We start from the raw sequence: 14,364 nt of genomic DNA on the forward strand, positions 1-14,364 counted from the left end.
GCACCACATCCCCAGGGAGGCACCTGGGAGTGGGCTGTACCTGGGAAGGGAGGCACCAAACAGTCCTACTCCATCCACAGTGCCGTCAGGAAGGCGGCTGCTGGCCATTGCCCAACCCAGGAGTTTCACCAGGTGCACAGGTGAAGCAGCTGTCAAAGGTAACCATGCTCCAAGGCTCCTGGGAGGAGTTGCACCAACACCACGGGTAGAAAGTCAGTGACAAAGTGAAGCAAGGTAGACTTGCAAATGAGGAAATGAGAGCCTTCATCATGCTGATTGCTGGGCATCCTGGGCAAGGACAGCAGGAGCAATGCAGCAGTTTGCTGCATCACCCGCCGGAGCACCTTGGCAGCACTCCCACAGCTCGAGCCGCTCTTAAAGGAAGCCTCTTATTCAGCCAGAGATGCACAGATCAGTTTGGTTTTTTTCAGCATGAAATGCACTCTGAGCCCCCTCCAGGGATGGATGCAAACAGCAAACTGTCCAAAAATACAGGACTCGTGGAGTAAAACTGCTGTGGGGCGAGGAAAGGCACAGCACGAATGCTCTCCTGCTGCTCACTAATGAGGACACAGAGGCTGCAGCACCACTTGGCCCCAGCCCTTTGGACATCCCAGGATCCAGCACTGCATTTGGCTGGTTCAGTCACTGAGCTCAGAGGGCTGTGACGTCCTCCTGTCTGTCTGAGGGCTGTGACAGTGTTTGAGGGCTGTGATGTCCTCCTGTCTGAGAGCTATGATGGTGTCTGAGGGCTGTGACGTCCTCCTGTCTATCTGAGGGCTGTGATGATGACTGAGAGCTGTGATGTCCTCCTGTCTGTCTGAGGGCTGTGATGATGACTGAGGGCTGTGATGTCGTCCTGTCTGTCTGAGGGCTGTGATGGTGTCCCCAGCACACTCCACTGAGGACCAGCCCTGCAGCTCACTGGCACTGCGAACCTGCAGCAAAGCTGCTTCCATAATAGAAGCCTGAATGCAGCAAGTCCTTCTCCAGGATGAGGTACCTCTGGTAAAGAAAAGCAAAGAAGAAATAACTGCAATGGTTTAGCTCATACAGGTCTCCTCCATTTAATGCAAACAGCCCTCCCAGGCAGGTGAGGAGTTGATGGTCACAGTGTCCTCCAAGCTGGAAAGACCAATGGTGGGTTTTGTACAGGGTCTGCAGTAAATGGAAAGCAAAGCCTTTTCTGCTGGGCTGTACATTAATAAAAGGCACCAAAACACAGCAGAGGTACCAGAGCAGAGGTGGTCACAGGCACCGAGGAGGCTCAATAAACACCTGTGCTCCCTGGCTCACACTTTCATGCTGCCACTCCATCACCACGTGCCCACACCTGTGGTTTGGCACTGCAAGTGCTTGGCTGTCCTCTTACAGAGCTCCTTCTACACCTTTCAGGTGTTAAAGTAATTTGTTCTTCTCTTGTCCTGGAAAGAAAACAGCAAAGATTTAGAAAAGTTCCACCAACACATAGTTTCCAGGGAGCAATATTTGCCCCTTGGTGAGGAAGGGATTGGTGCTGCTAGCAGCAGCTCTACAGAGATGTACCAATTTAGGAATACAAAACAAGACTGAGGTTCTGAATTTAATTTCAAAACTGTTTTTAACATAAAAATGTTTTAAACCATGAGTTTCTAAAACATATTTTAAATAAATATGTGCGAGGAGTAGTTTTTCCCCCACTGCGAACTCCTGCAATGATTGTTCAATGCTATTTTCTGGTGTTATCAACAGTCAGCTTTAACAATAAAGAAATTCTAAAGAAGTTATGATTATAATTAGGGCAACTCTAATGGGATTTTGTAGACTGATTGGCATCCCAAGCACAGCATCAGACAGAAAGTGGAACGTACAAGGGACAAATCTGCAGGACACCATCAGAATTAGCAACTGCTTGGATAATTGGAAAGCTCAATTTTATAAAATCCAGGAAACAAGATTAATTTATAAATCAGTTTATTTACAGAATTTGTTCTCTTAAAGTACATTTCAGTTACCAAAGATATTTACACTGGTGTACACAGGGACCATCCTGGTTATTTTACAGTTCTTAATTACAAAAAAAATTCCCCATCCCCCTCCACATCCTTGGATCTGTCTACTGTGCAAAGCTGCTGTGGATGTGAACATGAGCTGAAACTGGCCCAAACCCCAAGTTACCAGGTTATTTACACATACACAGTAAATGGGTTTTTTTTCAGCATCTCCACAACACAGTACATGGGGAGACCGAGCCTCCCAAAAGGCGGCTTTGCAAATGTGTATCAAAAGGCTCTGCAAAATCAAGGAATAAAACCCCCTAGTAAATGCAGGTTAATTACAGTATTCCTTTTTCATCTGTATATAATTTTGCATTTAACACTTAAATTACAAATAAGTTCAATAGTTTGCTTTTCTCCATTTTAGTTGGTTTGTAAACACTTCAGATGCACTAAATACCTTGTAAGATTCAACTGTTTGTCTGCTGAAAAGTACTTTGTTTTCCTAATATTCTTAAGGTAGCAAAGAGATATGAAAGTTGGAACTGCACACAGTTCCTCGCAGAATAGTCACTTAAAAGGTCTCTGTCACTGTGCTACTTCTGCAGGTATACACTTATTCAAGTATTGCAGAAAGCTAAGGCCACTTTTTCAAGAAAGGAAAAGGAACAAGATGGGATTTATCAATCCCTCATTCCACCTTGTGAACAACAAGCCTTCTCAGAAAGGCAGAAGCACTGATATTCCAGGGCTCGGCTCACAGAGCATCCTGCTGTTACAGAGGTACTCACACTCTGTGTTCCCACAAGCCTGGGCTTTCCCACCTGGCTCTGAGACCCTTCCAAAGAAGGAGCAGCATGTCCCCAGTGATGACAGCTGCTGCTGCCCCAAGCAGCTCAGGAGTCTCAGCAAAGTGTCCAGCCTTGAATCTTCTTATGTGGTTACACCGAGATAACCAGGATGCAGAAATATCATCTTGTTCTTACAAAGGGAAGGTTAGGGAGAGAAGCAGAGAATTCAGCCTGTTTGTGGGACCCCAGGCTTCCCCATATCTCCTCACTAGCAGCCTGACCCAGCCTGACCCTTGCTTCATTGCAGTAATCATCAGTCCACAAGTACTCAACCCACTTGAGGTTTTGAACGTACACTCAACTCAAAGCAACTCAACACACGTGAGGTATTGAGAAGGGAATTCACGTACGTTCAAGTCATTCTGGGGTTGCTCCTAGCAAGGATTGCTACCAAAATAAATCAGTGATGTCTGCAAAGGAACAAAGCCATTACTTAGACACAGCTTGCTTCTGTCCAAACACCTTTTAAAAACAGTTAGTGCTTCTGTGGAGGGTACTACAGCCAAAAGACAGCTGGCATATGATCTCCAATGGGACCCCATGCCCTGGCTGCACAACCTCCCCCCTCCTGCTGGACACACCAGAAACACCCCATGACCCCCTCAGAGGAGCAAAAAGCCCTGGGGATGCAGGACAACTTTCTCAACACTGGTCACAGAATCTACAGAACAGAACCTGACCTGATGCTCCAGGTACAACTGACTCTGCTCTCAGTCTGTGTCCTCTTTCCATAATTGCTACCTATAAAAATAGCAATCCTTGCTATTGAAAGAGATACACCCAGGAAAGGGAATCTGAGGTGGTGACCCAATCAGTGACACCATGCTGGTTAAATCTAGCAGCTTTAGTTTGCTTCTGTCTTAAGCATCCAAGGGTTTCCTGGTTCAGCATCATGACATTTTACATGAACAAATGAATCACTTGAGAAAAAAAGCTGAGCAATGCTCCACCAAGACTATTTGACTTCCAGCGAGCCAAAAGGCCCACTACTGAGGGACAGACATGCATATTCTGTGGAGGTGTCCCTACCCACCATTACCTCTCCTTGTTCTTCCACTCACAGAGCTCCCAGGGATATGGCTCACCACTAACTCATAATGAGGTGCTGGCAACACTACATCTGAGAATCTGTATGGACCTCTGGCAGATCCAACATTTCCCAGTGCTGTCCCTGAAGAATTACCAGCCGTGTGTCATTGTGCAAAATGCAAATATTCCAATGATAGCTTTCAAAAAATCCCAAACAATAAACAGCCCAACCAAAAAAAAAAAAAAATAAAAGGTGGAAAAGCAGGAAGCCCAAGAACCAAGCAGATGAATGAAGCAGTTGAGATGCCTGTTGTGGGCTGCAGCATCTTTGGGGCACCTCTGAGGGCTTCAAAGTGTCTGTCTGCACTCCAGTGCCTGGAGAATCTGACTTCCCTCTGGGCCTTGTCCCAGGTTAGCAAACAGGGACATCCACTATTAAGGCATCAACGTTTGACCCCAGATTGTCCATGTTCCTCCAAGAAAAACACAACAACAAGAAGAACAGGTCAGGAACGAGCACTCAGCAGAATGACACTGCAGATGAATCCAGCCAAATCAACCACATAGTATGGTGCAGAAGTTCTGGGAAAGGAAGGGAATAGAAAAAGCTGGGAATTTTCACACAATTTGTCAGCTCAGCCCCCTCAACTCTCCATTGTCTCTGAACCAGGTGTTTTGGTTTTCCAGCTCCACTCCTAGACCTGTCTTTGCATCCCACCCTTGGTCACTGAGGTTTGGTTGTTCCTACCTTCACCCCCTGCATCTGCCTCATGAAGCTGGAGGTTTTGTGTGAAGAATATGGGGCTCTGGAACTTTCTAAACCAGATGCTCTCTCAAGTTTGTCTGTCTCAAAACACAAGACAGTGTAGCCAACTGCACAGGACACTCTCCTGTAATCCACTTAATAAATTATCTGAAAATAAATAAAAAACCCACAAGCACAAAACATGCAGACAGTCAAGCACCAGACACTGCTTTCTTTGGTGAATACACTCTGTTCTCTAAATTATTCAAGTAACAGCTTCTCCAATTTCATTAGGTGACAGTAAGGGAGAAAGCTGAGGGATTGAAGGCCAAATTTTTGTGAGGAAATATTTTCCACTCCTGCATGTCTCGTGCCTGAGAAAATCCTGAGTATCCATTATCTGGGAGCAGCTGGTGCTCCAGGAAGAGAAGTGCTACACAGTAGGAGGAAAGTTGTCCACGGGCTCATCTTTCACACTTGACATTAGGCAGGCTTTATCTTGCTCTGCCTCAGAGCAAAGCAGCAAGAATTCTTTACTTGTAGGCATGAAGAAACATCATCTAATTTCCCTGGACTGGGCTGGCACCATGCTTGGTACCACATCACAGAAGAAAGATGAAAACCAGCTTCACAGAGAAGTGAATTAAATAGGCTCTGAAGCAGAAGGAACTGATGCACATTGTTAGGACTGCAGGAGAAGATGTGTTAAGATTATAACACTGTTCAGTATGGTAAGTCTCTGTTTATGACCAAAACTTGACCAAACTGTTGCTTCTCCAAATTACTCACATTTCTAAAGACGAGTACTGATGGGTGACCACCATTCCAGCAAAACAGCCAACACCCCAACTTAACCCAACCCTTTCAGGGAACAAGCCAAACATATCAAAGCCCGAGGCCGGGGCCCCAGGCAGCTGCTGACAGTTATGTGACATAACTGCATTGGCACATGAACAGTCTTGAGCACTCCTCAAAGCAGCCTCAAGTGAAGGATCAGCTTGTTCCAAACAATAAATCTGGTGCAAGGTCTTGGCAGCCAGTTCAGGTTCTTTTCATCCCATCTGAACTGCCTGGGAACCCCACGCGTGGAAGTCCAGCTGCAGCACGTGCAGGGAGGAGAGCAGGTCAGGAGTCAGGGAGGCCTGTGACTCCATGGTTGGCAGCTCTGAGCTCGCTTCAGCACTGTCAGACAAGCAGCAGTCTCCTCTGTTTCTCGTTTATCTGGTTCAGTACATCAACAGTGTCTCTGATTAAGGCCTCAAAGATCCCATCTGCCAACTGCATCTTGACACACAGCTCATCCTCATCGTAGTTCACCCACTGCGCTTCTTCCTCGTGCAGTTCCTGCACCTTGGAGGGGAGAAAAGCAATAGAAACATTACAATTCTGTTGCTTTAAAATAATATTGCCTGCAAAGTTCCAGAAAGAGTCCAAAGCAGAGTCTGTCTGTCAACAACATATCTGTCTTTGTGAGAGATTACAGGAAACGCTTGGAATAGCAAAACGAACACAGATCTGTTTGAACCAGGCTATTTCACTCTATGAATGTTTTCTACTTTTCACTCTAGCATTCATTTTAAAGGCTTTCATATTCCTGCACAAGTTTTTCACTTGAAAGGACTCAGCTAATGGGAAAGTCTTGGCCAACAGTAGAAGGTCTATTAATTAATTAATCCCTAATTATGTTTTTGCAAGAAGCCGATTCCTTGTAGCTTAAAATGGTAAGAAGTAATGGAAAGGCCTTGAACAGGGCAAGGGTGAAGAGATTTCACTGCAGTTCAGTTTATAAAGTAATAAGAAAACTTTAGGGAAACAACTAAATTCCAGTGATTCTGCATAGGAAGAATGCTTACATGTGTTATAAGACAGCATTACAACTCATTTGCACTGAACACTCCATGCTTCATTGCATTTGACAGCATTACTACAAATGGAATTTTGCACCAGTACATTCAAAGAGTACTTACTTCCTTCTATTACTAAATTGTTGACAAAGAAAATCCCCTTTTACTCCTCACTGACAAATAGGTGGTTTAGTATCAGAATGAAATATATAATTTCATTCAGCAAATCAAGTCTTATTGAGAGTCTCTCCAAACTGAACATCTTCAATTAAACTTATTAAAAATTTGTCTTACTGGCCATTTCAGTATTACAGACAAACCTAAACACACTCAAACATTTTAGAAAAGAAGGACTGAATGCAAACATCCCTTGTATTTAAAGTGACAACAAAAACCTGTTAAAAGCTCTGTCTCTGCTCATCTTCAGCAGAAACCTCTTTTGACCATAAATCTTACACTCTGAACTCAAAATACATTTACAGTGTAGAAATGGGGCAGACACCTACACATTGCCAAATTAAGGTTTGTGTTTGTTAAGGTTAAACATACTGAAAAACCCACTAACCCAGGATATGTATGTAGTAGTGCTGTTTTCTGAGACAGAACATGAACTATAGCCCCAAGACACTCTCTTCCTTTTGCCTGAAGCTAAACCTCCCACAAACTGCTCTCTTTTGAAGCTGACAGCTGCTGTGGCACAATGCTGATTCAGTAACCCCAGCAGAGTGTGAAGCTCAAGAAAAGCCTGCTATGGGAAGCCCAGGGGACTGGCACTGCTGCAGGGTTTGCAGCCATTCATGAGGTCCTGGTTAGACACAGGGCTCCAGGCTGACAGCTCCTTTCTCCCTCTTTTAAGAGAGCTTGGGGAGAGGGGCAGGGATCTCATCCTGCAAACAGATTTGGAAGAGTCACACTGCCTTTTTACAAATCTGTGCTACCACAGCAAGTGTAGCACAGTGTGCCTCTTTCCCACACAGCTGCCAAGGAAGAGGCATTAATGGCTTCATTAGGCTTGTTACTAATAAGGAAGAAGCAACAATCTTTGCAATCAAACTTTGAAGGAGTGCTGTAGGTGAAATATAATTTAAATGGAAGGCTAACAAGTGGTGGATAATTTGGTGTGGGTTTCTGTGGGGGTGAATGTCTGAAAGAGACTCCTGAACTCTCACAGGGAAAAGTGCTGCTTGTAATTTATGTATGTGCTGGTTGACAATTCTGATAAACAGCAGCATGTCCCAAGTCCTGCTATCAATAAAGAGGCAAAAGACAGAAGCAGCAATTTGCAGACTGATCATGTGTTCTGTGTCTGCTTCATAGATTATTTAGATAAGGAAGAGACAGGGGTCATGAAAAAAGAAGTGATACTGAAAAAGGATTCCCTAAAAGCAGAAGTGATTTGGGAAAAAACAACAGGGGGCTCAAAGGGAGGGGGTGAAAATGGCTGCTGCAGGAAAGATCCTGGAAATGGGGGAAGATTGTGAAGATGAAGGAGGTGGGTGGAGACAAATGCCAGGGGATGCCCAGGGACCCTGACTGATGACATCCAAGGCTGGTAACCTGGAGCAGCTGCATGACAGTGACTGATGGGATTTTTTGCCCAGGCCTCCCAGGCCAGCAGCCACTCCACTGCTGAAAAGTGAAGTCAAGACTTAGTGAAGGTAATGCTGAGGGTGGGGAAAGCCAGTGAGAAAAATAATCAAGCAGGTTAAAGCTCTGATCTCACTGGCCTTGAACAAACCCCAATGTCCAGATCCACACTAAGGCGCTGTTTATTCTGTCTCCCTGACAACTGTGTGATGAGACAATTTCCTTACTGTGCTCAAGCAGTGAAAAGGGATACATGGAATAAAGAAGTAAAAGTAAACGAGACAGGAGAAGGTACTTGATCCAGGCAGAGACAGGCTGGATGTTTAACAGCACCAGAAGGAAAAACAGTATCAATGGTTAATTTTCTCTTGCCTGTATCATTCCTCCCTCTCTCAGAGGCAGAGTGCACAATTTCCTTTGGCATTAGCAGGACTTCCTCGAGCATACTTTTGGAAAACTGTGAGAATGTGCAATCTGCAGCTGCAGGCAAGTCCTGTTTATAGTGCATTCAGAACATGTGTGGCAACTGCTGTGCTGCTTTGCAGCCCTGGCTGCAACATCTGAGCCAAGGCAGCTGTGACTCCTTTGTCTGGGGAAGGTTTGATCCATTTGTTGTGTTACCACAAACTGCTCCTAAGTAATTGAGACAGTTTCTTTAATAATTGACAACTATCATGGCTTGCATGGAAATGGACTTTGCCTTTTCTTCAGTACTTTGCACTTTTTTATGACAAAAGTAAAACTTCGCATGTTTGATACCAGGAAGCAAGATCTCTACACCAGAAAGAAACTGCATTTGGGTGAAGTCAGGAAAACTACAGTTTTAACTAATTCAATCTTCATGAAAACATAAAGAGCAATGAAATGCAGAAGGCCGTGTGGTATTTTTTTCTCTGTGTCCTTTTTTTTTTTATATGCACACTTTTTATGTTAAAAAAAAACATTTAAAGAAGAGGGGCATGCACACAAAAGAAAAACTAGAAGATAACATGGTCACATGATCCTGCTGGCAATGTCACAGCACCTAAAAAACCCCACATGAAGTAACATAATCGGAAGGAAATGTAGAGAGTGACTTAGCATGTTTTGATTTCTCAAGATTCCTGTTCAAAAGCAAGAATACCTCTAAAATAAACTACATTTAAGGAGTAAGTAGACTATTAGGGAGACTGAAAAGTATAAGCATCCAGATATAAAGTAGCATCCTGGCTGAAGGCCAGCAGGAGGAAGGCAGGCAGGTGCATTCTCACAGCCCTTTGCTCTCAGAGTGCCTGGAAAGCTTCAGACACAGCAGACAAACAGCCTTCCACTCTCTTCTTACTGTGCACTCCCTTGGGTTTAGATCTGGGGTGCTGCAGCAGTGGCACCTCCAGCTTTCCAACTAAGCCAGCTTAGTAGGAACAGTCCTGCTTTGTTGCTGAGCTTCTGCACAGAGAGAAACATTTTGGCTGTTAAATCAACAGGTCAGAAGATCAAGCACTTTGCAGTACTCTGCTGGCAGGCTCCTCAGGTGTGAAAACCAAACACATAGGTTTGGCAGTATCATGTGAGCTCTGCTTTCTCAAGCTCCACATAAAAGAGAAAGGGGCTGGCAGGGAAAGCAATGGCAGAGTTTGTTCTAGCCCCATGCAAACAGATCAGCACAGGGAGTTTTGGCTGAAGACCCAAGTGGAAAAAAAAAGGAGTGGAAACAACCTATTGTCAGCACCTGAACTTAAATAAGGAGATATGAGGGCTCTTGCTGTAGTTTAAAAACAGGTTTTGAAAGATTCTGGCAGCCCTGATGTACCAAAATGTACATCTGACATTCTCCACAAATCACAGACAGCACACGTGATAAAGGAACAACATGAAGGGACAAAAAAGGAAGAAAGCAAATACTTAGACATTCCTTTAATTTGATCTTAAACAAAGTGGCTTTTCATAAATGTGAACTCCTTTACTTGTTTATTGAAAGCCAACATTTGCTGTAAATGTTAGTAACTGGAGCAAATATCCAGCATATCAGAGGGATCCCTGAAGAATCCCAATATAAATTCTTTTATGAGGACAGAGATGCCTGATTGAAGACAAAAAGAATGCTGCAAAAAGGAGAAGAGGAAGATGTTCTTTTGTCACTGGCACTAAAACATGACTCACCACATCAGTGTCAATGCTGGGAAAACACAGACCAAAGTGAAAATGCAACTAAAAGTGCAGCAATTGGAGGAAGCTGCAAAGCTCAAGGCAGAGCAAGGAGGAAAAGGATGAATCCATCTTGTTCTCCCTTTTGTTCTCAGGAGTGTGATGGCCAACCTAGAGGTCCCAGTGTCACAGAGATCACCAGTGCAGCTTCTCCTGCTGTGTCCCTTCCCACAGGGATGAACCTTCCACTGGGAATTAAGTTTAATATGAAAAACCCAGAACAGAGTATCCAGGCATAATCAGGAGAGAAGAAGTTCAGTCAAACAGCCTGGCATTTGTTTCTGTGTCTGCTGAAGAAATAAAAGTCATGCCCAGCTCCTGGGTCAGACAGAACTGGACAGTCAGGTGTGGTCAGTCTTCTCAGTATCACTAAAATACACAGTTGTCTCAACAGAAAACTGTGAAGGCATGTTTTCATTTTAAGGTTAATTTGACTTAAAATGGAAACAAAGAAATTGGGAAGAAACTGTGCTCTAAGTTTAAATGCAAGTAACAGAAGCATAGGAATATTAATCTCTGCTTTAAAGAGATCATGTCTTATTTTAACAGTCATTGTCTTTACAAGCATCAAAAGAATGTGGGAAATCAATGAGCTCATGTGTGTATTCACACTGCAGTGGTGTATACTGGCTACACCTTCACAAAAACTGGAACTAAGTATTTTGAATTGTGATTTTGTAGATTCAGCACCTAAACCTACAAAAACAATCTCACTTTCTCTTTCAGGAAATTTCTCTCTTGTACTACTTGAATACAATTCCAACAAAATGTGAAGAATCCTAAACCTGGCCTCTCAGTTTAGGGCTACCCCATGAGCTGCTGGGAATAGGCAGCAGGTCTTGCACCTGTATTTCCTCTTCTGGCCTTGGATCTGTGTCACCACAGAACTCATGACCTTAAGCTGAGGTTGACTAGGAGGCAGAGAAAGCTGTCCAATGCTTTATATTTCACAGAGATTTTAATAAAATAGAGTTCAGTTTCTCTTGCCTTATCTCCTTAGGTTTTCAGTTAAAAGTTCCTCTGATAGTGGCTCACATCAAAGTATAAATTTGTAAGAAATGCCCCTGGGACTGCCTTATTCCTAAAGCATGGCATGCTGTAACCTTCACAGAGTTATTCCCAGTGTTCAGCTGAAGTTTTATTACCACATTCTTGTGAGAACAAAATAAAATTAAACACATTATTTATTAGGCCAAACTTGTCAAAGCTCCATTAATCTTTGATGCCTGGCTCTGCATGTAAATCACAGACTGGATTGTCTGAACTTCAAACATCACCTGAAGCACTCTGCATGCCTTCAACTAGAAGGAATCTTTCTTTCTAGCTATGCTGCAAAAACATTAGGAAGTTGGTACACATGCACAATAGCTGTAATATTAATTCCCTTGGAGATCTAAACAGAACTTTTTTGTGCATGCTTTAACAACCTCTATATCCCAGAATCAAGAGTATCAGGATGTACTGGGATCTATAAATATATATTCTATTTACATACAATTAAACCCCTGTGTTGGAAGCCCTCCAGTGATGGGCAATTAAAGACCACACGACCCACAACTCCCAATTACTCATATGTGCTCGTTGTGTGGAATCAATTCCAGGTGTAATTAAGTGAAGCAGTGTTAATGACGACTCGTATTCCCAAGCAGAACCTTCACTATCATTATAGCCAATAAAGATGTTAACCAGGCAATACAAGACAACAAAATAACTTTCAAAAACTGTACACAGCCAGACATGCTCCATCTCAGGCAGTTTTAACACTGAACTGTCTCTGCCCCAGTGGCAGTTGCATTCACTAGTTTAATTACATTCTCTCTATTACTGTCTCAAATTAAATAATATTACTTCAAAATAAAAACATTTTAAGTAAGAGGAAAAACATAATCACATCTCAAAGAAAAAGTTTATTCTCAGTCAAATATTTCATTGTTTCCCTCTGGAAATTCATGCTTTAAACTTGTTGGGAGTGAGTGAATTTATACTGCAGTCAAACGAGTAGGCAGAATTAACTCAAGTCATCTTCCCTCACTGGCACTGGACTTCTGACAGCTCATGTACACTTTGTATTTTTTAAACAGCATGACTGAATACTGAAAATACATTCATGTGCCACACTTCAGTCTGGTGGACAGTACCTGACAAGATTGTTTGTGTTCATCCACTTACCAGTATGTGATCCACCCGGTCTCGTTTCTTCCGCCCAAATTTCATCATCTTCTGCCAGTCTGTTTTGTGGTTAGGCTCTTTCCTCAGGCTGAACAGCTTCAGTACTTCAGCTGCAATGAAGTTCTACAGAACAGTAAAGGTGAGAATTATCACACTTGAGCTATGAAATTAAAGGTATGCACAAAGCAGCTCCCATAAAAAAGTCACATTATAGAATTCACATCAGCTTGGCAGGACAATTATTTAACCCAGAATTAGGGGGGAAAACAAGACACCCACTGCTGCTTCAATCTTGAGAACAGACACTTTCAACACTACACAAAACAGAGGATTCTGACAATTTATTTTATGGGAAAATATTAAAGAAAAGGAGGGTGGGAATTTGGTGTCCCTGCTGTCCCCAGCCACATGCTTTGAAGTCTTCTCAACTAACAGAGTCATTTAGATACTATTTCTTCCTTTTCTTTGCTTTCCTAGACAGTTAACATGCTGTATCTTCAGCAGGTTAATCAAAATTTACTCAACTGCCTCAATTTCAGAAAAAACAGTGCAGGTGGAAGCTTTCATTTGTGTCCTGATGAGCCATATGGAAGGTTCTTTGTGGAGGGAGACAGGATTTTTCCCAATGTCAGCCCTGCAAGTTTAACCTAGGTCCAATCAGATTCTCATTTGTCCCCAAGGCTCAGCGATTTTGACATTCCTTGAGCACTACCACCAACACATAGAGGCCTCCTCTGGCTTGCCAAATATGACAACGCCCTCATCAGTCAAAGTCTGGGTTCCTCTGAGCAACTCCTGCTTTCCTCAGAGAGGTTGGTATAGGTGTGTGTGTTTGAGTGAAAAATCTAACTCATCCCATTTGGCCCAACCCTACTGTTGGATCCATTCCAATTTAGCCATGCAGAAATCTGCTACAGCAGCAGGCTGTCAGGATACCAATTTTATAAGATCAAGGTCATCCTGGCAGTTCTGCACAGAGGACTGAGGTTTAAAAACAACCAGCAGCAGTCATAAGGACAGGGAGGCCAATCTGTTGCATAGAAAAGGACCATTCTGACAAATTTTCTTTCAAGTTGGTCATTTTCTTTTCTCAACTCATCTCTTGCTGGATACACGTCTTATGATCCTCTAACACTCAGGTAAATGCCAGTTCAGTGCTTTTCATCTTACTTTCCCTGCTCAACAAAGACTTTGTCCTACCTTGATTTCATCCAGATCATTTGGATCTTTGACTCGGCGAAAATAAGCAGATGCGATCCTACACGGTTTCATCCAAATGGGCTGATTCAGATTAGGATCCTCAGCGAAGATTTCCCCAAAGATCTCTCTTGTTAAATCAAATACCACCTGAACAAAGGAAAAAGTAAAGGTTATGGCTTTTTTTGTCCATGGTAAAATTTTGGAGGGCAAAACCAAAACACCTGAAGACCGTACCTTTCTATAAACCTGCTTGTTTATGGTGTCTATGTCCTGCTCTTGGAGGGTACCACTGAGATCTGTTTTAAGGCTGCAGCTTTGAAGATCATGACCCAGCTCTTTCAGTTTCCAGAGCTCCTCAGCTGCTGCATGCACCATCCCTTCCACCTCCACTGCAGTGTGAGGGACTGCCAGGGCCTCCTCGCTCGGCTTGGTCGGCACTTTCTGCGGCTCTGCCTGGGGCAGCACTGCTGGTTCCTCAGCTTGCTTCTGCTGCAGCTTACCAGAACTCAGGCCATAGTCCTCATCAAACCAGTCCTGATCATCTCCCAGCACACTCAGGAACTCCCTGTTGAGCTCCAGCTCTGCCAGTCTCTTGGCAAGCTCCTCCTGGCCACTGGCACCAAACACGGGACTCTCCTGCGAATCAAGAGCCACAGAGTAAATGTCAAAGTAGTGTCACACCCTTGTGTCCTTCAGCTTACATTTTTAAATGCTTTACTGATGTAGTTGGCAAGAAATGGCTACCAAGCCATGCACTGGGATACACAAAAACATATGAG

At 43.5% G+C, this 14,364-nt stretch overlaps 1 protein-coding gene across 1 annotated transcript in view; it reads right to left on the reverse strand.

Moving 5' to 3' along the window:
* Positions 1–1,936: 1,936 nt before the first annotated feature.
* The window catches only part of CEP350 (centrosomal protein 350), a 69,299-nt gene continuing 56,871 nt past the window's right edge, over positions 1,937–14,364 (reverse strand). Inside the window, exons 35-38 of the mRNA XM_059477832.1 lie at positions 13,820–14,221; positions 13,586–13,732; positions 12,386–12,508; positions 1,937–5,951 (exon numbers count right to left, since the gene is read on the reverse strand). Coding sequence (XP_059333815.1) covers positions 5,787–5,951; positions 12,386–12,508; positions 13,586–13,732; positions 13,820–14,221 — 837 coding nt within the window. The 3' untranslated portion in view covers positions 1,937–5,786. The remainder of the gene's footprint in view (positions 5,952–12,385; positions 12,509–13,585; positions 13,733–13,819; positions 14,222–14,364) is intronic.

Source organism: Ammospiza nelsoni, chromosome 9 (genome assembly GCF_027579445.1).
Source record: "Ammospiza nelsoni isolate bAmmNel1 chromosome 9, bAmmNel1.pri, whole genome shotgun sequence".
Lineage (NCBI taxonomy): Eukaryota > Metazoa > Chordata > Aves > Passeriformes > Passerellidae > Ammospiza > Ammospiza nelsoni.